General features: G+C 35.3%; 5 protein-coding genes across 9 annotated transcripts; 2 read left to right on the forward strand and 3 right to left on the reverse strand.

Annotated features, from left to right (window-relative positions):
• The first annotated feature begins 10 nt into the window (after positions 1 to 10).
• Positions 11 to 6,846, forward strand: Pex13 (peroxisomal biogenesis factor 13). 2 transcript variants are annotated; one of them, XM_022058357.2, is made up of 6 exons: positions 11 to 245; positions 518 to 835; positions 1,184 to 1,431; positions 2,864 to 3,061; positions 4,266 to 4,571; positions 5,228 to 6,846. In XM_022058357.2, the coding sequence occupies exons 1-6, from the start codon at positions 166 to 168 to the stop codon at positions 5,380 to 5,382; spliced, it is 1,305 nt and encodes a 434-aa protein (XP_021914049.1). In that variant the 5' UTR covers positions 11 to 165; the 3' UTR covers positions 5,383 to 6,846. The 2 variants fall into 2 exon arrangements, with proteins under 2 accessions (XP_021914049.1, XP_021914050.1); XM_022058358.2 differs by having other exon boundaries at positions 4,266 to 4,458.
• A 1,119-nt stretch (positions 6,847 to 7,965) lies between these two features.
• On the reverse strand, positions 7,966 to 10,662 carry RpS7 (ribosomal protein S7). 2 transcript variants are annotated; one of them, XM_022058363.2, is made up of 5 exons: positions 10,589 to 10,662; positions 10,003 to 10,176; positions 9,725 to 9,906; positions 8,545 to 8,695; positions 7,966 to 8,083 (listed from the first exon to the last, which is right to left on the reverse strand). In XM_022058363.2, the coding sequence occupies exons 2-5, from the start codon at positions 10,174 to 10,176 to the stop codon at positions 8,006 to 8,008; spliced, it is 585 nt and encodes a 194-aa protein (XP_021914055.2). In that variant the 5' UTR covers positions 10,589 to 10,662; the 3' UTR covers positions 7,966 to 8,005. The 2 variants fall into 2 exon arrangements, with proteins under 2 accessions (XP_021914055.2, XP_021914056.2); XM_022058364.2 differs by lacking the exon at positions 10,589 to 10,662 and adding an exon at positions 10,529 to 10,550.
• Positions 10,663 to 12,096: 1,434 nt separating this feature from the next.
• On the reverse strand, positions 12,097 to 13,406 carry LOC110827071 (cytochrome c oxidase subunit 5B, mitochondrial). The gene is made up of 3 exons (XM_022058367.2): positions 13,226 to 13,406; positions 12,561 to 12,634; positions 12,097 to 12,466 (listed from the first exon to the last, which is right to left on the reverse strand). Exons 1-3 carry the CDS (start codon positions 13,305 to 13,307, stop codon positions 12,263 to 12,265), a joined length of 360 nt encoding a protein of 119 aa, XP_021914059.1. The 5' UTR covers positions 13,308 to 13,406; the 3' UTR covers positions 12,097 to 12,262.
• Positions 13,362 to 14,814, forward strand: Sf3b5 (splicing factor 3b subunit 5). 3 transcript variants are annotated; one of them, XM_087342847.1, is made up of 2 exons: positions 13,362 to 13,498; positions 14,476 to 14,814. In XM_087342847.1, exon 2 carries the CDS (start codon positions 14,478 to 14,480, stop codon positions 14,733 to 14,735), a length of 258 nt encoding a protein of 85 aa, XP_087198973.1. In that variant the 5' UTR covers positions 13,362 to 13,498; positions 14,476 to 14,477; the 3' UTR covers positions 14,736 to 14,814. The 3 variants fall into 3 exon arrangements, with proteins under 3 accessions (XP_087198973.1, XP_087198972.1, XP_087198971.1); XM_087342846.1 differs by lacking the exon at positions 13,362 to 13,498 and adding an exon at positions 13,610 to 13,880; XM_087342845.1 differs by lacking the exon at positions 13,362 to 13,498 and adding an exon at positions 13,612 to 13,891.
• Positions 14,815 to 21,948: 7,134 nt separating this feature from the next.
• On the reverse strand, positions 21,949 to 24,135 carry LOC110827084 (exosome complex component MTR3). Its single transcript, XM_022058389.2, has 4 exons — positions 23,878 to 24,135; positions 23,534 to 23,787; positions 22,637 to 22,783; positions 21,949 to 22,339 (listed from the first exon to the last, which is right to left on the reverse strand). The coding sequence occupies exons 1-4, from the start codon at positions 24,035 to 24,037 to the stop codon at positions 22,016 to 22,018; spliced, it is 885 nt and encodes a 294-aa protein (XP_021914081.1). The 5' UTR covers positions 24,038 to 24,135; the 3' UTR covers positions 21,949 to 22,015.
• Positions 24,136 to 24,556: the final 421 nt, after the last annotated feature.

The raw sequence follows: 24,556 nt of genomic DNA on the forward strand, positions 1-24,556 counted from the left end.
GAGTGTAGCATGTTCAGTGTTTAAAGTGGCAAGGAAGTTTACCTTGGCAAATTACGCTTGTTCATTCGTATTTGCAGTAAGTTTGCTGTTTCGGATCGTGTGTATATGAACTGAAATTTCTATGTGAATTGTCAAATGGCTTTGTAAGTCACTATCTGTATAAAAATGACGGCTCCTACGAAACCTTGGGAAGTGACAGGTATAAATACTCGTATGGCAGCTACTCCAAGTATACAAAATGTCACGTAAGTACAGTTTTTGTGTAGATATAAATCAATGGTTAATTTGTTAATAGATAAAATATTCCTTTAAGTTGCTTGACGTTCCATCTATGTTTTTTAGAATTATAATTTATTTGTTTGCCACAGGTCGTTCATAGTACAAGCCAAGGCTGTGGAACAATGTCATAGTATGAATATGTGCATAATACACAAGTTTAATTGCATAGTCTTACAATTTTTTTCAACAATTTTAATTGAGAAATTTTATTACACAAAAATGATTAATTCCTTTACAGGAATTACAGTAGGTTACAAAGTTCACCAACAGTTCCTACTGTACTAAATGTACCATCTTGTACACCATTGAATGTGAGAAGAGTTCGAACTGTGCCAGTTCCTCCTCCACGCCCTCAAGGGCCAATACTCAGACAGAATTATATTCCAAATAACACTCACTATTTGCCATATGCATCATATGGAAGTTATGGAACCAGTTATGGTGGTTATTCAGGAATTGGTGGTTATGGGAGTACTTATGGAGGGTATGGTTCATATGGAGGTTATGGGACGAACCGTTTTGGACATAATTTCCCAGAAAATGATCCAGAAAGCAGGTATGTTAATTTAATGTAGAGTAACATGATAGAAAGTGTATCTTTAATATGTATTTCATATTTTTGTCTCTTTTGTTGGCATAATGTTTTGACATACACTTTTCTGTTTGTCTGGTTTTATTTTTCTCTAACAAACGTGAATTCAGTGCCAGTTTAGGTTTGAGTAGTTAGATCTAGTAAGTATAACAAAATATCAGAACTGCCTCAGTCTTTTGCAGGCAAAAGTTGGTATGTGAGGTTAGAAAGGAGACTCAGATACATGATCACCATGTTTCAAAGTTGTGCCAATCTGTGTTACAAATATTTGCATTGTTTCCAATTTGTTACTGTGTTGACCAACATTTCCAGATTTATTCAGATGGTTGAAGAAAGTTCTCGTCCAGCATTCCAGTCAATTGAGTCACTTGTCCATGCATTTGGCTCTGTTAGCTTCATGATGGAATCAACATTCAATGCAGTCTATAGCTCATTTCAAGCAGTATTGGGTGTTGCAGAGAACTTTGGTCGATTGAGGACCATGTTTGGACAGTTTTTTTCAACATTTGCCGTGTTACGAACCCTTCAGTGGTTGTATAAAAAGTTGCTGTATTTAATAGGTGAGAATAAATATATACACTGTAAGTAATTGATCATAGATTGTGTTTCAACAGATTAAGACTATCAGGCCTTAGCAAAATCATTGGTGCCAATTCTCTGTTATCTGTGGTGAGATATTTGAATTCAATTATTACTCTTCACCCTTTTGAGTAATGTGTGGCACCTACTCATATGCCAGAACAATATATAGTTATACTATTATTGGTTTGTAACATATTTACAATAAAAAGTTCAAAATAATTAAATAAATTTGAAGTATTATAAACTCTTTTACTTATCTTTGGATATTGTACATTAGTAAATAAATTTTAGGGTACTACTAAAAATAGCTGTAGGGATGGTTTATAATAATTCATTGGAAGGGGAAGTGATGGAATCAGTTGTGTCCTGTCATCATGTGAGGGAGCTGAGGAAGATCATGAAAATAGTCTATTGCATCCTACTAGCCAGTTACTATACTTCATTAGTATATTTAGTTGTTTGAACCTTTAGCTTTGTGATTTTATAGTTTCATGTATAACTTTGTCTTTAAGGTGAGAGCTGTGTAGAATGTTCAATGTTAGCCATCTTTTCTGCAAACATTATAGTTGTCATTTCCGAGGTAGATATCAGGTAGAATCAGTTCAGCATGCCTTATATAGGGCAGGCAGTAAGCAGCCCACTCCACCAATCTCTGTCACTATCAAATTTATCTCATCACTCACTGCCTGCCCTGTATAAGACTTTCTGAACTTACCCCACCGCATACAGACCTTGAAAATGGCAACCACAATGGTTGTCAAAACACTGGTTAACACCAAACATTTGATGCAGCACTCACCTGAAAGTTGAAGTTATACTCTGAACTCCAGCTGCAAAAACCTACAGGCAAGAGTTTATAGTTCCATTATAAAAATATTACTTTCTGTGCACTGTAATAGGCTGTGTGAACTGTCATGGATTTGATCAAAGTTCATTAACAGTGAGTAAATGCAATCAGGTCCCGCGCTGTAGCCACGCGGTCTGAGACATTATGCTTCGGACCGGTGATACTGAATGCGTGCTGGTTCAAGTCTCGGGGAAAGAAATTTCTCATGAGATTTTCGACCAGTGTATGGGACCAGTGCCAACCGAGCATCGTGAGGAAATTGGGGAGCTACAATGGGTAGTGTAATCCGGTTATGAAAACTAGAAATGACTGGGGGATCCGTCGTGCTGATCACACGTCATCCTATATCTGGTTGGATGATTGTTCACCTCTGCTTAGGCATGTGAACGCAAGGCCAGCAGTCAGCTAGTCGGCTTTGGCTCTCTGGAGCTATTACGCCACGGGAAATACAATCAGAATTGTTACTGGGAAGAAATTTTTATTACACTGTAAATTTTTCAGTTGAAATAAGTGTATTTTCTTGTGTTTGTTTTTGTTCTGATGTCTGGAATTGTGACTTGCAGGCTTGAGACAAGAGAATCCTGGACGTGAAGCAATTTGGCGTCAGGCAGTAGCTGGTACATCTGAACTGCCTACTGGGATGAATTCAAAAGATACTCGAGCATCATGGCCAATCGTTATGTTCGTTGGCATTTTGTTCATTGGGCCATATCTTGCATGGAAACTGATAAGTTCTCTGAGCACTTTTCAGTCTATCAATCGTAAGTAAAATAATGTTCTTAATTATAACTCTTGAAAGAAAATGTGCAAGTCTTGGCTTGTTGCTTAGAATGGAATAAAAAAACATCTTATAAATACTGAGATCTGAAATTATTTAAATATCAACCGAAGTACTTATTAATGGTTTTATTGCCTTTATTTTTTGTACTTTTGTGTCAAGCTGTGGTATTGACATTCAATGATAACTGCTATAAGCAATTAAAATAAAAACTTTCTGGACATTATCTATTGCATTAATTAAAACACAATGTTTCAGAGACTGGAATCTGTCTCCATCCTCAGGTAAAACATACTATGTTGGGCACAGTCAATAGAGCTAATCCTTATATCTGGAGATGAAGAAAGGTTTAAAATTAAAATACAATTTTTGATGCCATAGGTTTAGAATACAAAGAACACAAAATTTTAAATGAGAATAAATCATGCTGCCTGTATAAAAAACAAATAGAAACTGAAAGGTATGAAATATAAAATGAATTATACTGATAATATCAGAATTAATTAATTGTGTACATAAAAGTTTCCATCAAAATAAATTATAAGTGTTGTTAGTGAGAGAATCTTAGAAACAAGATTAAACAGTAATAGATATTACTGAACAATAACTGTACTCTGTGCATCACAAGGACATAGAAAAGAAGTAGTACTTTTAATGAAGAATTACAAAACAGTATTGAGAAAATTAATAATTATTATATTGTGTTTACTGAAGACATGAATGCAAGCAGAAGAACTGAAATTAATAAAGACCATTATTTTGTAAGCACAAAAATCTTGTTTCCCCAAGGTGGTTAAATATTAGGAATTACCAAGTAATGTACAAAATGCTGCAAATAGCTTTTCTGTTATGCACAATCAGTGCATTGGTTGCCACGAGTTGCTGTGAATGAGCAGCAAATAAGAGGAAGTGGTATTATGTTTCCTTGTGACAGTCACACAACTTCAGTGTTGCTGAATATTTGCTTTGTGCAGGACACTTATAAGTTTACATCAGAACATTGGGTTCTACATTTCTACCACTTTCTGGTCATCATGTGGAAACATTCAAATACTGAATGATTTATGATGTAAATTGAATTGTGTTCACAGGCTTATATATAAATCCTTATTCATTAACTACATTGTTCATATTACAAGTGTATATCTAATTTTATGTCACATAGAGCATTTTTTACTTGTCTACAGCATACAACACAAGAGAATGGAAGGAAAGCAAAGATGTCAGCTGCCCGGCAGTTGCCTTATATGACTTCACAGCTGCCTCGGAAAAGGAACTCGGCTTTAATGCTGGACAGACTATGACACTAGCACCCAAAGAACTGCAGCCTCAAGGTGCAAGGGGTTGGCTGCTTGCTACACTTGATGGCACCAGAGTGGGGTATATTCCATATAATTACATAAGAATCTTATCTGCTACAAAAGAGGCAGCTGCTCACACTGTTGGAGGTGCGACAGTTCCTGTACAGAGTGCAACAGTTGATTCAGATCAAGGTAGACAGGAACTTTTTTCTTTCTTTTCCTTCCCCCAGTGAAGTTAATGCATAAAAATGAGACCATGCCCATCCATGTTTCATCTTCATAACCACTTAAGAGAGTTCAATAAATTGTGGTGTAGAAAGAATATATTCAAAATCTGGATTGCTGGGTTTTTGGACCTTGTCCATCAACCAATATTATAAAATACACAATGTTGTGTACTTAAATAACATTAGACAATGGATAAGGTCCAAAAACCTGACAATCCAGATTCAGTTACACCACCATCAGCACACTTCAGAATTAATTTATATTCAAAATGTTTGAATGAATTTAGTTTTACTACTATGTTAAATGAGACTGAAATCATACACCATCACATTTCTCAATTTATCGTACAAAAGACTTGGTATAGAGTGGGGGAGAGGGGTGGGGTGTTGGTCTCATACAAAATTGATAAAGAGCCTAACATTTTCCTTCAGGTTTAAATTGTGGGAAAATTCATAAATGAAAAAATATAAAACAGATTAGTAGTTTCAGTGAGTAAAAGTGTGTGGAATTTCATACCTAGAAATAATATGCATGAATAAATTTGAATTATGAATGAAATTCTTGTATACACAATTCATATTGTCTCATAATAAAATATGTATTTTCATCACGTGTTACAGATGCTCATACAATGAGTGCCCCATGTCATCATCACATTCCTCAGAGTGGTATTGATCTCCCAACACAGACAGCATGGATACCCCAAGAGGAGGAACCTACTCCAGTGGTAATTTTGAACCCTACAGATATATGTAATTCTCAGAAGTCATCATAAACTTCTTTAGTTTTTATTGTGGCTAAAAAGGGATTACTGTTTTAACTTAAGTAATGATACAATTTACCATCTTACAAAGCCTGGTCACTTCAAGTTTCATGAAATGTGGGAAGTGTATTATATATCTAGATGAAGTACTAACATATGCTTAAAGGTTTGTTTTGTTTATATTAGTATTGAGAAAGTGACTTGCCTGCTTCACAAAACACCAAAGAACTAAATGCTTTTTTTCCCCCTTTGTTTCGAATTTGGGGGAAAAATTGAGACAGTTGATTCATAATTTTGGAATACATGAAGTTTGGCCATCCTGGTATTAAGTTATATTCCTACAGATGTCTTGCATTATGAAATTGCATAATTTTGAGAAAGGTGTTTTTATATTAAAGCCAGATTCACATTGAATTCAGTTTAATGCCTCACATAGTGTGGAGCCTGGAAGTTTGATGAATCCTGCAGTGAAAATATTGTTTTGATAAAACACACTGAGTGACAGAGATGTAGTAGCTACAGCTTGCAGATCATTCCCTTCTATATTTTTGGACTGTATGAAGGACATTAAAGTGTTGTTTGATAGAAATAAAATACTCCCTTTCCTTATTTCCTTTAGCCATTGACTGTAAACTTGTTTAAAATGTTTTACAATCAAAATAATATGAGCTTCCATTTAATAGGATATATCTGAAAGTAACTTGACTGGAGACAAGCATTAGTTCCATTCCCATTTCTCCTGTAATCCATTAGCATTTCCTAAATGCAATAAAGTATCAAAGTAGAATTAGAATTTATAATTAATGGGGTTAGACAGATTCACTGTTGGTATACTTTGTTGTATTTGTGTTGTATCTATATGTGCTGCTAATAGAAACTGAGAATATATAAAATTAATGGGGGCATCTTAAAGATAGACCATATATTCAACAATCCATAGTACTGTACATAAGAATCTTGGATGTGTAAATGCATAACAGTTCAATATTCTGATTTTAGAGGGCCAACATAACTAATGTATTTGTAGTTAATGTTTTTATATACATATATTTGCGAATTTATGCAAGAAGCATTAACTTTTTCATACGGAAAAAGGGATTTAAATCCTTCTGCTACAGGGCTACTAGATGGTGGACTTTGTCTGCCATTAATGGTTCAGAGCAGGGGTTCTCACCCTTTTTCACTGGCATACCACTAATTCTAATTGAACACATCAAATGTACCTCTAACCAAATGTGTTCAGGGAAAACATATTTATGTTATTATTATCATTTGATTTTCTTACTTTTTTCGCATACCATATGTTGAGAAATGCTGGTTTAGAGTATGCCACATTTTGTTTTGCAGTGGAATTTCTTGTATTATACATTAAAAACTGTGACAAAATAGGTATTCATATTCCATATTACTAAATTGTGAAACTATGTTCCTATGAATAGTCAAATACAACTTATGTAAACTGTTATACAAATAGGACATTTCACTGTTATGTTGTACATTTTTACCTTCCATGGGGAATTTATCGACTGCTGGTTCTAATACCATGTTAGTTTTCATCATCAAGAAGTGTATACTTAGTGTTAGAATGGATAACAGTGAAAAACCAGTAGTTATATTAATGTGGGGCTGATTGAAGGTCATTCAAAACCAGCCTCGCTTTCAAGTTTTATCACATGTGGCAGCTCAGATTGAATTATACCTCTGTATAATGAATAGCAGTGTTTTGCATATGTAAAAATGTTTTCTGCAGAGTCATTCTGGGCATCTCTATAATTAGCTGTAACCTCCATTTCACCAGATGCTGTTGGGGAGAGGGAAGTTCAAAGAATAATTATTGTAGGTGGTCAGCTTACTCCCTCAAATTCAAGTCTGAATTTGGATATTTTTCTGTTGAACATGTAACCATTCACGTTTGTATAGTGGTTGATTTTATGTCTTTCTTCTCTGATACTGATTTGTACTTTATCACACACTAAATGTTGAAGTACTGTTCTTCCACCTGAGTGACAAACAGTATTAGAATTATGTTTTAATACCTGAAAATCCTCTACAGAATAATGTACTGTTAAAACTGTTTTCATCCCAAAGGAGTCAACCAAGTCTCTAAAGTTTGGCAGGTTCAGAAAAGACACAATAGGTCACTGATATGAAGTGATGTATCAGGTGAAGTATGACCTTACCACTGTCACCACAGACTTAATGTTGAGCTTGCTTTGCCCTCCATGCCTTTAACCTGGAGTGAACTCTAGGAAATTGCCCTCACTAGTCTGTCTTCATAGGTAAATGGGATTTGGATGGTTTCCTATTAATTTCCTCTGGGACAAGTATGGAGCTCATTAGCTCACACATACACCAAACAAATGACATGGGAAATGACTGTCTTCTGGGATGTTGCAGCATGTAGTCTAGTAGAAATTTACTGTTGTTTCAGAGATTTTTGCTCCCCACACACACACATTCAAGCAATGAAATGTGCAGGGGTTGGAATTAGCAATTTCTCAAATATGAGACCCCTCTTATGCCACCAGAAACATCCATGTAGATGGAAAATAAAGGAAAAGACATTTGTAGGAAAGGAATTTTGAAACTTATTACTTTTAGCAACACCATACAAAGTCTGTATTTTTCATTCTTTTTACAAGTACGGTTCAGGGAATTCAAACGTTACCTCACGCCCTGTTAGTTTCTTGTACACAGATGCAAATGTATCCACCTGAAATCAGAAATACACCTACTACAATATTTTTCAATGGGACGCACAAACAGCTAACAATATCAAATTCAATGACTTGCTTTTTAAAATCAAGACCTGAAAAATCCTCTGTTAACATTACAGTTAATACAATTACAACACTGCTTCCAGACTTGGTCATTTATTGCCCTGTATGGACAGGGTAAATCAAACATCACTTAAAAGTCCACAGTGAAATGTATGGCCTAAATTTAATATAAGTCCACTCTGAGTGCCTTTATACATACTCTACAAGCATCCCTGATTGATTTGAGAATAGAAGACGGGAATTAATAAAATCCAGGGACAAAATAACTTTTTATAATTTCTATAATGTGGTTACCTGCACACATAACACATGCCCCCCACCCCCTCAAGAACTTTTATAATATCAAACAGATGGTAAAGTTTATACCACAAATCCTGTCAATAGTTCTACAAACCTTATGTTCAATATTTGTCTGCTGATTCTTGTCAAGATGAACTTTGATTAACTGTGATCCATCAAGTTTCACCCTAATTCTCTTGCCAACAATTTCAGCAGGAAACACCAAATCTTCAAGTATGGCATCATAAACGGCTGTCAGGGTACGGCTGAAACCAAATAATTCAAATAAAATTAAATCTGCCGAGCATAAACACTAATCTCTAAAAAAAATTGCCCCCCCTCCTTATGGCCTTATTTTATGATGTTTTCAATATCCACTCCATTTACATTAGTATGTATTATATTGTGTAATGCATAAAAAATGCAACAGTTTGAAACATGGACCACAACAAAATGACTAGTGGGAAAAGTAAAAGTTGGTACCACAGCATGTGAGATGTATGGTGTTTGCAGCTCAGCACATAGGGCATACTGTGCAAGATGGCATACAGCACAGAGGACACTGGTCACTGTTAAAATATTTTACCACACTAGTTTCATGACAATTTTGTAGAAAATTCAACAAGCATCAGCGAGATCTGCAATTAGCCATTTGGTTCAAAGGTATGAATTAACTGGTAAGTGTAGACAAGAGGTGTGGTGGAGAGGCATCACCACCCACAGCATTTTTTTAAATGATATAAAACATGATCTGTATAGAGTTGTTAGTCCTTATATATAATAATTATAAATACATAATAGTTTAATACAAGTGAATATTGGAATAGAATTAATCATTATAATGAAATATGTGCAAGGAATATTAAAAATTTTGAGGCCAAGTTAGTACATGGGCATACAGCAAATAGGACACAAAGATGAACTGAAGCAAAGGAAAACTCCAACCTGGCCAATGTAATGGCCGAAGGACCTACAGGAAAACAATGATGAAAAGGTAGCCATTTTCAAGAATGTCATAGGATAAGCTATCTGAAATCATGAGGGTGCTTTGTAGGAACTCAGAGGTACAACTGACCCTCAAATCAAACAGCTTGAAGAAAGCAAGCCAATATATAAGTGACCTGAACAATGGGTGTGATGAAGAAGGCAGTCAGTCTTTGAAACACTGGATTACAATACCATTCTCACAAGGCTGAATGCCCAAGACTTCATTACATTCAACCACCGTGAAAGCTTCAAATTTTATATAAAGATATACCAAATATCAGTTAAAGGAAATATACCAAACATCTTACCTTCTTGGTCGTTTCTGTTTATTTTTTGTCCGTGTCTTGCGGGTAGGTTTCGGTAAAATCTTCCTCTCGCCAATAAACACAACATGTCTACCACAGAACTTCTTCTCCAACTCACGTACCAGACGCGTCTGTATTTTCTGAAATGACTTCAGTTGTGGAATTGGTACGTAGATGATGATTGACTGAAATACAACCCATAACACTTCAAACAGTAAAACAACATGCAGAAAATTTGGTATCTGTCAAAAGTTTTGTGACTGAAATAACAGCTACATTACCTTTTTTCCATTAAGTTCAATTTCCTTGGCTTTTGTAATGTATAGTCCTCTTAACTGTGTCTTCAGGTCACTATTCACTTCAAGCTCAACCAACGACTGCGAAATTTGGATTTCAAATTGGTCAGGCTCTCCGCCTCCACTTTTCACTATCTTTGTGTTCGACATCTGGAACATCTACAAACCGAAGGAAAATTACAGTGTAATAAATTAACTACTAATGTTAACCGGTGAGTCAACAAATCCATTTTTTACAAAGGTATATGTAACGGAAACCATTCGGTATTTACAGTAATATTATAAATCCCTCATAAAACACAACAAACGTCACAAGATACACTACTCCAGTTCTTCAACACTAAACGAAAAAACGTTAGTGTAAAGGAAGGGATGTTACAGCTAGCCATACATGTTCTGTATGTATCTATATCCATCCACGTTACGTGATTTCAAACAGATTTATATTATTTTGCATTAATATGTACAAAGATTGGTGTATATTTTAAACAACAAATAACGTCGTTATTACACATAAACATTCCTCAATTCAGCATCAAACAAACAGTATACACAACAAAACAACATGTACCTTGCCCTAATACAAGAAGAAAGAATACCACACACCTACATAGCGAGAGTAGTGCCAATGATTGTCAAATGTATAATGTGGTGGCGTGCAAAAGTACATGTCATTCCTCTCCGCCATGGTCAATCAATGATTTCCGTATTTCACCGAAGGGAACTTTATATTAATATGATAACCAATGAGTTCTCACCTCAGGTATGAAAGAGTTTTGTATTGCAGATCCTGTGACGTCTTTCACTACCAATCTTACGACCATGTTTTTCCGTTTCCATTTGTCAGTTCGTATAAATGCCTTCTATCATCTCCTTAATGCAGTACTCTCAGTAGATGGCAGCAGTAATGCTGAAGCTAGTACAAGCTAATGATTAGTTCTAACTATTCTGTAAGAGCACAGATTTTGTTGTGACCATAAAATAACGAAAGGGTAATACGCCTTTACACTTATGCTTACACACAATGTGAATGATTAAGATGTCTATGCTCAATGCACTCAATAGTGGATAATGACAGGAACCGGTTTCTTATGTGTCCGATGAGAAAATTTTCTTCAATGGCACACACCATGCAGCAGGGGGTTCAGTGAGCTGGCTTGTGATTCTTCATCTATCTGCTTTATGTCATTTATTTCGATTCTGTTGTGAGCTAGACTACATGTCATAGCGTATAATGGACTGCCGCCCTTTATATACCTTCTATTTAGAGACTACTTTTGATACATTAAATGACAAGAGGCTTCATGTAGTCAATGAGGCCAGCATACAATTCTGTTTAGGGAGTAAAGCGTGGTGGTGACCACATTGATGTGCATTAATACTTTCTATTCTGTGCCTTTTGCAACAATGTTCTGTTCTGGCAACCAGCAACCCCACTCTAAGTACTCTATGAAAATTGCTGTGTACATGGATAGATGTAGAAATTCTCCTTGCAACATCTGTACATTGGCTCTAGGGACAATCCAGGATTCTATCCCTAAAACTTTCCTTGAAGTAAACACTGTCAAAACATCTCACCACTTGCCTCTTTCTCGTGCTGCAGCCACAAATTAGGAAATACATGCATAGCATAACAATTTTATATGTTCAATGCAAATTGATCATGAATGGTACCAGTGTTGTCTAAATTGTCTTGTAGTTTAGAAATTCACCATGTAACCACAGTAATAAAGGTAAATTTAGTAATTAAAAGATATAGTTTCAATTTTATGCTGAAGCTAATATGAGAAAATGATATATATACACATAGCACTTCCAATACAAATATGTGCATCTCATTTACTTTAAGGCTTCACACTATAACAGTGCAATAACTTATGTTCAAATTTCCCCTTTAAACCAAAATGCATTTAACTATTCTAATATTCCATACAGGCATGATAAACTGTTACTTCATTCTGCAGGAAATAATATTCGTTTTTAATGTGCAATACTAATAGGAATTACATTTCCAAAGGCCACCTATAAGCAATAATTTAGCAGACACAACATTGTAATAAAATAAAACATACAGAAACCTTCATTCATACCATAATGTACAACTACCATCATTTTATTTATTTTAAACACTATACACAGACAATTCCATTTTATAAAGCACTTTTGGAAGTGCTTAGATCAATTTCAAGCATTTTGAAATTACATAATTATAAGTCTACAGAGAACTGAGCTATGTAAAAGGAAACTACAAAGGAGGTTTCTCCACAAGTTTGAACCAAAAGCCACATTCACAACGTGTAGAGTTACCCTTGTGAAGCCACATCCAATTTATGTGGCTGGACTCATCATCACAAACGCAGCCAATAATTCTGGAGTCAAATGCAGATGAAACCAAAGTAGGTTTATCCTTGGTACCTGGTCCTCGCTTAATAGCTAGACCATATGGGTCCTGCAAAGAAATATTAATATCATGTTGCATTAAATGTATACATCAAAAAATAAAAATGACAATAGCATACAGTCCTAAGAAAAAGCTCACATACAGGATCTTTTCCAGCCTCTTCATTAAGCAATTCACGCTTTTCTAGTCCAGTAACTAATTCCTTTGGGTCCATAACTGTAAGATAAAGTAAAAATATCATTTCTTAGCAGTCAAGACTCAAAAATTTATTTTTCAATAACCTGAAATATGGAAGTCCATAAAACATTATAAAAATCATACAAAAAATGTACAACTTCGGGTTTCGCGAGAAGATGCAAAACTTACACTGAATGCCACTGATGATACAAATAAGGTTATAATTTTCCAGCTAGTTAAAGAAATATTGCCATGCAGATTCTAACTTTTCACCTATATTGGTCACTAGAATTAAACTGTATGCAGAATGATTCAGGCTCCCCATATACTGTATTCTAAGGGTTTCTACTTCATTCGTCGGATTATCTTCAGAAGGTGCATTTCTACACAACACATTTTACAAAAACAGCCGTCAAAACCATAATGGGTAAATACAATTTTCGGACAACCGAAAGTGATAAAACTGTGCACGATTTGGGCTCTGCAAATCGAATTTTAATATTTGTTTTGATCAATTTGCCTGCAACAAGCCACAACAAACATCTCCATATTAACAGTATACGACGCCATCGAACAACTTTCCTCCCACAAATTATATTCCAGAAACAGCATCTGTAAATCATGACTTACATGTATTAGCAAGTCTAACACAAAGATATACTGTGTTTCTTCGAGAAGAATGAAGTGCAATTCTTTTACAAATGGAAACCATGTCTTATGAACGCCAAAACTTAATCTCAAGCTCAGCAATTACCATGCCCTTCCACCGACACCTATATTACAGCTTTGAGGTCGACCTTCCACTGTGACCAATACTGCACATTGCAACCAAATAATGCAATATTTTGAGAAATTGGTAACGTAGCAAAGTGGACTTGCTGTTATTATTTTACAATTAACCAGGTACTAATAGCATGTAAATAATTCCTTAACATTGTAAATGGTTATGTGTAAATAGAATTATATATTAGCATATGAAGTACAAACATGTTCCTAAGTTGGTGTAATTTGGTGAATTGTAGTAATATTTAGTGTTAGATGGCAGTGTATTGAAACACATCAGCTCATTGAATGTATTAATATCTGCACAAAGATACCACATGAATAAAGTAATTCATTCGTTTTGTGGATGCGTATGTGAATGAGAAGGCTTGTTAGCTGTATAATGTTATAGACATTAGCTGTGTTTTGTAATCTGAATCCTAAAGCAAATTGGTAATATTTGTTCTCATTAGTGTGCGAGTTGGAAGTAATCGAGGTTCCGTGTTCTTTGTATATCACACAGGTGAATTTGAGGTTTGTATGGTATATCTTGTTTTTTGGGATGTGCTGTTAGATCTGTTGTATTTTCTAATTTTAAGGTATTGTAACTTTACTTTTTCCACATCCTGAACACGAGCATCAATGGAACGGATCTGATAGATTCAGTTTTATTATAAGTAAATGCAAACTTTTTTTTAGTTTTGCTTTAATATCCAAAGTGCACAGTGCGGAAGGAATTCTTATAAATTCATATGTGAACTCCCTAACTTTTCCTTGAAGTTCTGTCTTAATAGTTATGGGCACATGAGGTGGTGTGTTGGGGATTCACATTCTGTTGTGTACTTTAGCAATAGAAGTGCATGTGTAAAGAGAATAGAATTCAATTTATTTACATTCCATAGAACCTCCATACACACAGAAGGCAATGGCAAACCATTTTTGTATCACCTGCCTAAAAAATATATGAACAGGTCCCAGTCCGAGAAAAGGATGGAAGGATCCTGTTCGTAATATGTCGCCAACCTCCTGTTTTAGTCATTGCATCATAATGGAGTGTGGAACAAGTCTGGACATGTTCTCAGGATATGACAGTGCAGTTTGTATAATTTATTTTTCAGTTATGGGTGATCGGTACAACATCCACAGTCAACTAGAACACCTCCAGTCAAAGTATATTGGAACAGGTCATGCAGATACAACAAAATTTGAATGGCTTGTAAATCAACACCGTGACTCATTTGCTTCTTATATGGGTCACTTTGATCTACTAAACTTTTTTGCCATAAGTGAAAATGAAGCAAAAGCAAGAGTAAGATTTAATTTGATGGAGAAAATGCTGCAACCATGTGGTCCACCACCAGAGAAGCCAGAGGATTAGTAAAGTTATGTAACAGTTTTTGGTATGACTTTTGTGTCAGATTTTAAAGAATGAAATACAGCAATGTCTTTTCTCAGAACTGATTCATTGCTTTTTACCACTATAACTGATTGCAGTTTCTACTTTACATCTCTAACATTACCTTAAAAAACGTGGGTTCAGTCGTATGTTTAGAATATCAGCATAACTGACCAATAAAGCAAACAGGATGGAGAAAAGTGTGCATTAAGGAGCTTCATAATTTGTACTCCTCACCATTTATTATTATGGTGGTCAGATCAAAGAGTATGTGATGGATGGGGCATTTAGTTCTAGGCATTGATTGAAGGATGTTAAAATGGATTGTATGGGTGTGAACTGGATTAATTTTGTTTAGAACGGATCAGCAGCAGGCACTTCTGAACATGGTGATGAACCTTTGGGTTCCATTAAAAGTTGGGAATTTCTTGACTAGTTGAGAGTTAGCCTCTCAAGAGAGAATCTGCTATAGTTACAGGCCAGCAGAGAATGCATGATGCAGAAAGAAGATCAGATGGTTGAGTCAACACATTGAAGTTAATTTGTTTGTTTTAGTTGAAGTGTTTATTACGCAGTTATGCTACTGTATGGATATAAGATTTCTGTGCCAACATAACATTAGTTAATGCAATAATCTGTTGTAACATGGTTTCAAACCATTTTACTAGGGATAAGCCATTACATAAATTTTCATAGGCTCAAGCCAAGGATGTGGAACATGAGTAGAGTAGAGTTTATTTACATTCCATAGATCCTTCTTAGGACTCAACCAAAGGATGTAGAACATGTCATTTCATACAATATACATACACTTCAGAACTTTCAACACAAGTACAAGAACGTATTTCACATATCAATGTACATAAATTTCAGATTCTGCAATACAAGTATGAAAAATAATTTTACAAATTAATATACATAAACCTCAGAATTTTAAATATAAATACAAAACTTGCTTTACATATACGTAGATTATGGATATAAAGCTTAAACATTTTCAGCAGAGATGAAATCATTACAGAATAGAAGGAGTGAGTAAAGAGGTAATTTTTCAGTGCAGGCTTGAATACCTTTATATCATAATTTAGACTTTTAATTGTTGGTGAAAGATTATTAAATAACTTGATACCTGTACTCCTTTCTGATATTTAGTAAAGTTAGCATTTGGCACATAGAGATCATGTTTACGTCTTGTATATAAATTATGTACATCTGTATTTCTTTTAAATTTATCCATGTTTTCCACCACAAATGATAGCAAGCAGAGTATAAATTCACTTGCAAGTGGAAGTATATTAAATTTACGAAATAATTTTCTACAAGATACCCTGCTTTTGACACCGGCCATTATTCTAATCATTTTCTTTTGCATGTAAAAAACTTTATTACTGTCTGTTGAATTTCCCCAAAAGATTAATCCATATGACAATACAGAGTGAAAGTAAGCAAAGTAAACTAGTTTTAAAGTATCTATTGTCATGAGTGGTATGACTGTTCTCATGGCAAAGCATGCAGAGCTTAATTTGGGAATAATATACTCAATGTGTTTCTTCCAATTTAAGGTATTGTCGACTTATAAGCCAAGGAATTTGTTTGTTTCAACTTCCACAATTAATTTTTCTTCAAAACCTATATTTAACCTAGGATATGTCTTGTGCTTAGTAACAAATTTTATGAAGTTTGTTAGCTCTAAACCATTTGTTTATGTTGGCAAAGACATCATTCATGATATTTTCAAGATAGATCAATTCTTGGTTTGCAATAATGATACTTGTATCATCAGCAAAAATAATAGTTTTGGATATAGAGTTTATAGTTGCGGGCAGGTCATTTATATATATGAGGAAAAGTAAGGGTTCAAGAACTGAACCTTGTGGCACTCTGTGATTTATGATACCCCATTCTGAATAGGTATTATGATTGGTGTGGGGGCTTTTAATTTCTACTTTCTGCCTTCTATTATTTCAGTAGGATTTAAACCATTGTCCTGCTATACCTCGAATTCCATAAAATTTCAGTTTCATTAGTAATATTTCATGGTTTACACAATCAAATGATTTGGCTAGGTCACAAGATATTCCACCCACATGCATTTTATTGTTAAGGGCACATACAATTTCATTAGTGAAACTAAATATAGCCTTTTCTGTTGAGAGATTTTTTCTAAATCAAAATTGCTCCTCGACAAGGATGTTGTTTGAGTTTAAGAAATTATTTACTCTCCGGCATATAACTTTCTCAAAAATTTTAGAAAATGTTGTCAGCAGTAAAACAAGTCTGTAGTTAGAGCTGCAGGATTTTTGACCCTTTTTATATAGTGGTTTTACTTTTGAATATATAAGTCTTTCCGGAAACATTCCTACAGCCATAGAATGATTACAGAGATAACTTAATGGAATACTTATATAATCTACGCAAGATTTAAGTACTTTAGATGAAATTCCATCATAACCACATGAATTTTTTGACTTGAGAGAAGTTATTGTAATTTTAATTTCATTTTGTGTGGTAGGAATGAGATTAATATTTAGAAATGAATTAGGAATTGCCGTAGCCAAGAACTTCATTGCATCTTCGGTTTTTGGAGTTATGGTATCACTGCTGTTCATTCTTTCTACAGTCGTTAAAAAGTAGGTATTAAAATAGTTACCTATAAGTTTAGGATCATTTACTCTGTTATTATTTATCATTAATGGTGGGCTTTCAATGTCTGTAGATTGTTTGCCAGTTTCCTTTTTTACAATTTTCCAAACAGTTTTTACTTTATTTTCAGACTCTACTATCAATTTATTGTAATGCATGCGTTTAGCTTCTTTAATGACTTGAGATAAAATTTTACAATATTTTCTATAGTGTTGCTTCAATAGTGGGTTATTACTGGACCTGCTACTTAGGTAAAGAGCTAGCTTACTTTTTCATGATGTTTTGATTACTTTAGTTAACCATACATTGGTTTCAGACAATTTTTTCTCTGTTTTAGTAGGAAAACTTTTTTCAAATATGCTAAAAAAGATGTTTAGAAAAGAATTGAACTTTGAATCCATATCACCACCACTGAATAATAATTCCCAGTCTTCACTACTGAGATGATGTATAAATTCATTTAAAGTGACTTTATTTATCACTCTAGTTACCTTCTTATCATTGTGAAAGTTAGAAATAAGGTTTATGTTTTTTATAACCAATAGCTGAGCATCATGATCAGATAGCCCATTTATTACTGGTCAGAACACTAGCCTTGTAAGCCTGGGGTCCCGGGTTCAATTCCCGGTGGTGCTCAAATTTATAACTTGTGTTGGGCAAGGCCGTGGTCTAGGCATCACGGAGTTTTCCTCCAGGGGCTTCCCTGGTTTCTCCGTGGCATCCCAACAATTACTCCACTCACACACAGAAGAAGGCAATGGCAAACCACTTTTGATCATCTCTGCCAAGAATGTATATATGTATGAGCAGGTCCCTGACAACCTGAAGAGGTTTGAAGGATCCTGTTCATAATATATGGACCTGTCGTCAGACAGAACACTACAAATAAAAAAAAAATGGAAATGTGTTCTAACCTGTAACTATCTACTATAAAAATTTGTGATTAGTCGCTGTCGTCAAAAAATGACGTCATCAACAATGTCAACAGATATTTGTTTACTCGGCATTGTTGTGGAATACAACAATGTCGAGTGAACAAATAACGCTTCACAACAAAGAGATCAAAAACTATCAAGCCAGTTTCATTATCAATGCTACAGAAGAGAGCACATCGCATTATTGAAAATTGACTGACAGTTGGCCTAAAACACCAGAAAAGTGAAAGAAGACGTTATCAAATATTTGAAGTACCAACTCCAACAATGTAAACTGATAATCATTCGCTATATTACGATTACGAAAACTATTATGATCGATTTTAAGACGAAGATTTGCAAGGGTGGGGCTGGACGTAAGTAGTTGACTGAACAAGAACTGTTGGCGTTTTAAACATTTGACCAACCCCCCCGTCGGTCAAGTGTTTTAACCCCCATTGGGGGGGGTAGTTTAGTTTCTTACTCAAGGGTTAAAACACTTGAATGAGACACTAAACTAACCCCCCCCCCCCGAATTGGAGGTTACTTTAGTGTCTTACTAAAGATCTTAAAATGCAACCAACCCCCCCGAAGGGGAGGTTACTTTAGTGTCTTACTAAAGATTTTAAAACGCAACCAACCCCCCCAAAGGGGGTTGGTAAAATGTTTTAACCCTCCATTCGGGGGGGGTAGTTTAGTTTCTTACTCAAGGGTTAAAACACTTGAATGAGACACTAAACTAACCCCCCCCCCCGAAGGGGAGGTTACTTTAGTGTCTTACTAAAGATTTTAAAACGCAACCAACCCCGCCGAAGGGGGTTGGTCAAATGTTTTAACCCTCCATTCGGGGGGGGGGGGGGGGTTAGTTTAGTTTCTTACACAAGGTTGGTTGCGTTTTACAAACTTGACCAAGCCCCCCCAAGGCGCTCCGAAAGGAGCGCTCTGCTCTAGTAAATAAAAAGGCACAATTTAAACTAGCATTGAAAAGGTACTTAATTACACACTCCTTTTACTCTGTCGATGAATTTCTAATGTTTACAAGTAAGTCATAATTTATCTATTGTATATAATGGGTGGGTTTATTTGTAAGTTATCTCTACTTTATGTGAACACTTTGTTTGTATTTGTGACATTTATATAATAGTATGACTTGTATTTGTATAACATGTATTGTATTATTATGACTTATTCTACATCCTATTGTCATCTGACTAACTTATGGATCCATGGAATGTAATAAAGATGTATGTATGTAAGAAGCCAGTGGGTGGACCAGTTCGACGCCAGCTTACTGAGCGAGCGGTTGTGACGTCATTACAGCTTTCATAAGTTAGCAGAACCCATTCTTTTGTATTTAATCACCGAAGTCATATTAGGTGCTTAAAAAGTACGGATGTGTGAGACTCAGGTTCTCACGTCTAAGAGTGTGAAGTTGGCTGTCTTTGAGATGTTGCGCCGTGCAGCCTTGTAGATACTGGCCGATCTTCGCCCTGAAGATGCAGGCAGTAATCACCCCCGAAACGTCGGTCAGCATCTACAAGATTTCACGGTGCAGCGTTTCAGAACACAGCCGTTATCTTATGGTTATATATTTCATTGAATTCTTTTGTTGGTTAAAACCAGACGGTTGATGGAGAGATATCCGATTTGAATCTCGGACGAATTCTTTCATTGGTTTTCTTTGGGACGCTCAGCCGCTGTCCCCAGTTCTTAACTATTCATAATTTCGTATTTTTACGGTATGCATGTAACATCTGTCGTTAAATGATCTGAGAATCGATTATTCTTCATCTGAGGGCAGTCGATGAGGCGTTATGTCCACTTACATCGACGTGTTCCGGCCTTGTAAGGCTGATCTGTGCGATTGGTCCTGCCCAGATCCTGTACAAAGGCCCGTACTCCTTCGTTCGCCGATCAAAAGCCTGCAAGGTACAACAGATCGTTTTTTCTTTCTGTCTTGTAATGAACCCTTGAAATTAGACCAGTTTCCTATAAAGTTTTGTTGCTTTTCCCTAGTTTCTCCACGAAAATTCCGGGATGGCGCCTTAAATTAGGCCACGACCACTTCCCTACGCGTTATTTCCAATTCACTGTTTATTCGTTCTCCTATCGTTCGACGCTGTGTAGTCTGAGCTGCTGAAAAAAGTCGTTAAGTAAATCATAAATAAATGCACTCTTTCACTGTTACAAATTATAAAACATGGCGGAGGCGCGAATCCTTGAGTAATCATACACTGTAGTAGAAATCATTTCTTGTTAACCCTTAAAAGGACAATGGACGTACAATAACTCTCTGTTTTACCCATTTATTCCGTATGATTGTCGCTGTAAGCAGCGATTATTTCCTTAAACAGCGTTAACCAGTTGATCTTTGTAATGGTGAAGTGTGGTGTTTTCTTCGCGGTACTATCTAGATTCTTAAATGTTATTTAGAACAGTGGTATTGAACCTTTTTTGTTCGCGTACCCCCAAAGTTGTTGGTGTATAATTCAAGTTATACATAGTATATAATCTACATCTAAAATAAATTAAATCAATTACATTACTGATTATTCAGTGTTTATCATAAAATAATATACATATATTTTAAATTTCACACACTACCTAAGATCTCTTCGCGTACCCCAGGTTGAATACCACTGATTTAGACGAGCGTCGGCTTCAAAGGGCTGAAATTATTAACATGACACATAATTTAAAATTCCATAATCTGTGACAACTTCTGTAGGCAAGTGACTGCGATTTGGATAGCAGGGATTCGATTCCCGACGAAACACTGTATTTATTTTTGCCAACAGCCAGTGAGCACCGCGGGCGGCCCTTTCCTGAGGACTACTGTCGGAGGGAATAAGGTAACCCACAGGAAAGCTCTGTCGTGATTGCCGATCTGTGGGTCAGGATTTCAACGCGAAGCTTTAGTGCTAGGCGTCCGGTTCTGTTTTCGTCATAGCACAAACTGTTTCTAATACAAATATAAATTACATAGTTATGACATTTACATTATATATAGAAGCTGTTAGATAAATTCAGCCACTTTTGCAATTGAAAATATTAACATGAAATTGGCAACACAGATGCAGATGTTTCCTGCAGTGTAATTCCTTCCTGTGGAAGTTCTGGAGTGGTGTTTTAGGTAAAGATAGGTGGGGGAGGAGATAAATTGGACCATATAGGTTGAGTTTACACCTGTTCCTCTTTTTTTTAAGGAGACTTATCTAAGGTTCAAATGGTATCTTTTCATAGAAAACATTAAAACTTGCTGTTTCAATCACCAAACAGAAAATTGGCTCAGTGAGTACAAGGCTGTGATACTGACATTAAAATACAAATTGAGAAGAAGCAGATTAATTGTTGGAAATTATTGAAGACATGCTTTACATAATAATTTAAGTACAGGGTGTACTGGAGGTTTGAAGTGATGTACAAAGGATGTTGGTCACTACACAGAGATGCAGTCAGAAGGCATAGCTTGCTGTTTTTTTTTTTTGGGGGGGGGGGCACTATATGTTACCTATATTAGCTTAAACTGATTACCTCTTGCACTCTGGAGGCACATCTATTAGCAATATCACTTGAATTAGCATGCTTAATATAGGTATAACATGAAACATAAGACTATTAAAGTAGTTCACAACAGATAATTACAATTATTAACTTTATTGTATCCAAAAGCAATTTGAAGGTTTTTTCCCCTTTCTGCTTGTCTTAACATGCAATTCGATCACTATTGAGATCTAACTTTGTTTCTGTTTGCTTCTTCTTGAGCATCTTTGTGACACTTTTAAGAATACAATGCTGTGACAGAGGATATATAGTTTCACATGCTTCTCTCAGAAGCTGTATAGAAGATGTAACACAATCAATATCCATTGCTCCTGACTGTGTAAATTCAGACAGCTGCTGATGGGCTGGTGAGAAGGCAGCAGTGATTATACCATGGTTACATGACTTTCCATCAGGTGGTGGTATGTTACAAAGGAATTCTTCCTCTACTGATGGATCCATAAATTTTTTATCACCATGAATCCCCTGCAATTATGAGAATTGAAGATAGTTTAATATATTTATTTATATCATAACCTTAATTATCAATTATTAATTAAAAATCAGCTAGTCATGAATTGTATTGTATCAATACATTATATTGCTGCAAGTCCCATTTAGCTTAGTTTCCATAGTTCATGAGGAAAATATCATAATATTTGTGTCTCCAAATATCTGTATTTTCTGACAAGAATACCAACACAATAGCCACATAGTCTCATAAGATGGGAGTGTCATTACTTTTACCTACAATAAATAACTTGATATTTATCATGTACATACCAAGGTTGCTGCTACTACAAGATCATACATAGGAACACTGGCATCTGCTAATGCTAATCCAGCACATGTGATAGAAGCAGCAAGAGCTGAGCCATCATTTTCCAGAACCAATGCATACACATCGACTTGGAAATTGGGAAACTCATGCTATAAAGAGAAAAGTATATTAGTATTCTGGTACACCTTATTGCCAATCTTCCCCACTAAAACCTCTCCATTTTTCTGTGATAAACAATACAACACTACTTACTTTTGAAAATGCACAATCACAAGCTGAATATGTTTCAAAGGTTATTTTCTATATCTCAAGAACTTGCTGCAAGGTTATAAGGAAGCAAGGGTAATGGATTGATAAGATTCAATTCTGATCTTGTTATTCCTTAAATGCCCTGTTGGATGTCTTTCTGATGATATAAACAATGTTAAATAGTAGCATTTATTATACAAATTACTAAGAAAATTTTTAACTATTTTATTCATCTCAAAATAAAATGAAAGTGTTCTCACCTTATAGGTTATATGTATTTAGGCAGGTTAGACTGATGAATTACATTTATAACAAGTAAAAACCTTAATTCTAACTGAGGAGTAACACCTAAATTGAAATCAGGTACACATTTAATAATTCTCAGTAATAATCACTTAATGTGTATATGTGATTCATCGATATTCCGTGTCTTCAGATAGGCTATAAATTACAGGTGTGCCAAAACATTATTCATTAGACTCCTTTCCATATATCTATCCGAACGCCTAATATTTTACCGTCTGGAGAAATAGTCGGTGATGTAACTATTCAATTTATATTTGTATTAGAAACAAGTATTTTATTTGTGCTAAGATATGTGATGGTCCTATGAAGGATCTACGGGATATGAATTCTATTCTACAACTTACACGACAAACAGCAGGTTCTAATGCTCTACGTAAAATTAAACTGCATTCCTTTTCCTGGGTGTCCGGCTGATGACTTCTCCACTTTATGCAGGAGAATGGAGCAAATTTGAACTCACAATACAATTCTCCGTTGACACTATAATCCGATTTACGTGGAATTTCACGTGGGTCAAATACAGAACACACGACTTTGGTATTATTCTGTTCTAAATAAGCTGAACCTTTGGCCTGACTTATAACTCCGGTTTTCACAACTGTAACAAAAGGTTTGAGACATATTGCAGTCGTTCAAATTACCCTCACAAACAAACCAGTTCTAAACTTGAGACAAGGTTATGGCTTACAAATGCGTCGTTGCTCGTATAATTTCCGCCCATCTTTCCTCTTTTCATCACTTGTAATTATTTCACCTACTAAGTCATTATAACTTTTACTGTTAGGTAAATATAACGTATAAGCAGTTGTATTTTCTGGTCCTTGCAAACGTCTACTGTCTGTCGGCATGTTTGAAACAAAACAAGAGGTGACGCATGCATCTCACCACAAGACAGACATGCGTATAAATCTTTGCTGGCACAGTTTTAAACTGGTCATGACTATTTGCATTGAATACGTTCACAAAGATAAGTTAATTGTTACCAACTGTATGCATAACTTCCGAAATTCTGTATTCCAAATTCTGATCGCGTTGGGTAGATTGTCGCCAGATGGAAGATAAAAATTGTTCCCTGCGCATGAAGTCATAATTGATCATGTTGATAAATCTTTAAATAATTGTCACAGTACTGAATTCCTTTTGTGCACTTATTTTTATGATTATTTAGGAAGCTACAAATCAATTTTTTGCAACTTATTTTCGCAAATGTTGCAATTAACTAACAATCAAGTTATACAAACAGTTGAGATGCATAACGTCACAACTGCTACGCATGAATTCTCCTTTCTTCATCCAGCCACTGATCACTGAACCAAGTAAAATCTTGTGTAGATCCCTACAAGAAAATGCAAAGAAGACAACAAAAC

This window comes from Zootermopsis nevadensis, unplaced genomic scaffold (assembly GCF_977971745.1).
Source record: "Zootermopsis nevadensis isolate Lab colony 2312 unplaced genomic scaffold, Znev_1.0 Znev_ptg000004l, whole genome shotgun sequence".
NCBI classification, from domain to species: domain Eukaryota; kingdom Metazoa; phylum Arthropoda; class Insecta; order Blattodea; family Termopsidae; genus Zootermopsis; species Zootermopsis nevadensis.

Bases quoted from the DNA above. Each gene is read 5' to 3' on its own strand.
- Sf3b5 (XM_087342847.1), top strand. From the start codon at position 14,478: ATGGGTGATCGGTACAACATCCACAGTCAACTAGAACACCTCCAGTCA.
- Pex13 (XM_022058357.2), top strand. From the start codon at position 166: ATGACGGCTCCTACGAAACCTTGGGAAGTGACAGGTATAAATACTCGT. The intron at 836-1,183 runs GTATGTTAATTT...CAACATTTCCAG, and splicing joins GAAAATGATCCAGAAAGCAG to ATTTATTCAGATGGTTGAAG. The intron at 3,062-4,265 runs GTAAGTAAAATA...ACTTGTCTACAG, and splicing joins CACTTTTCAGTCTATCAATC to CATACAACACAAGAGAATGG.
- LOC110827084 (XM_022058389.2), bottom strand. From the start codon at position 24,037: ATGCCGACAGACAGTAGACGTTTGCAAGGACCAGAAAATACAACTGCT. The intron at 23,788-23,877 runs GTAAGCCATAAC...CTTTTGTTACAG, and splicing joins ATACGAGCAACGACGCATTT to TTGTGAAAACCGGAGTTATA. The intron at 22,340-22,636 runs GTATGTACATGA...TCATAATTGCAG, and splicing joins TTGTAGTAGCAGCAACCTTG to GGGATTCATGGTGATAAAAA.
- RpS7 (XM_022058363.2), bottom strand. From the start codon at position 10,176: ATGTTCCAGATGTCGAACACAAAGATAGTGAAAAGTGGAGGCGGAGAG. The intron at 8,696-9,724 runs GTAAGATGTTTG...ATTTGGTTTCAG, and splicing joins AAACAGAAACGACCAAGAAG to CCGTACCCTGACAGCCGTTT. The intron at 8,084-8,544 runs GTTTGTAGAACT...TTCTGATTTCAG, and splicing joins AGACAAATATTGAACATAAG to GTGGATACATTTGCATCTGT.
- LOC110827071 (XM_022058367.2), bottom strand. From the start codon at position 13,307: ATGGTTTCCATTTGTAAAAGAATTGCACTTCATTCTTCTCGAAGAAAC. The intron at 12,635-13,225 runs GTAAGTCATGAT...TTTATCTTACAG, and splicing joins TGTTAGACTTGCTAATACAT to TTATGGACCCAAAGGAATTA. The intron at 12,467-12,560 runs GTATGTGAGCTT...ATTTCTTTGCAG, and splicing joins AAGAGGCTGGAAAAGATCCT to GACCCATATGGTCTAGCTAT.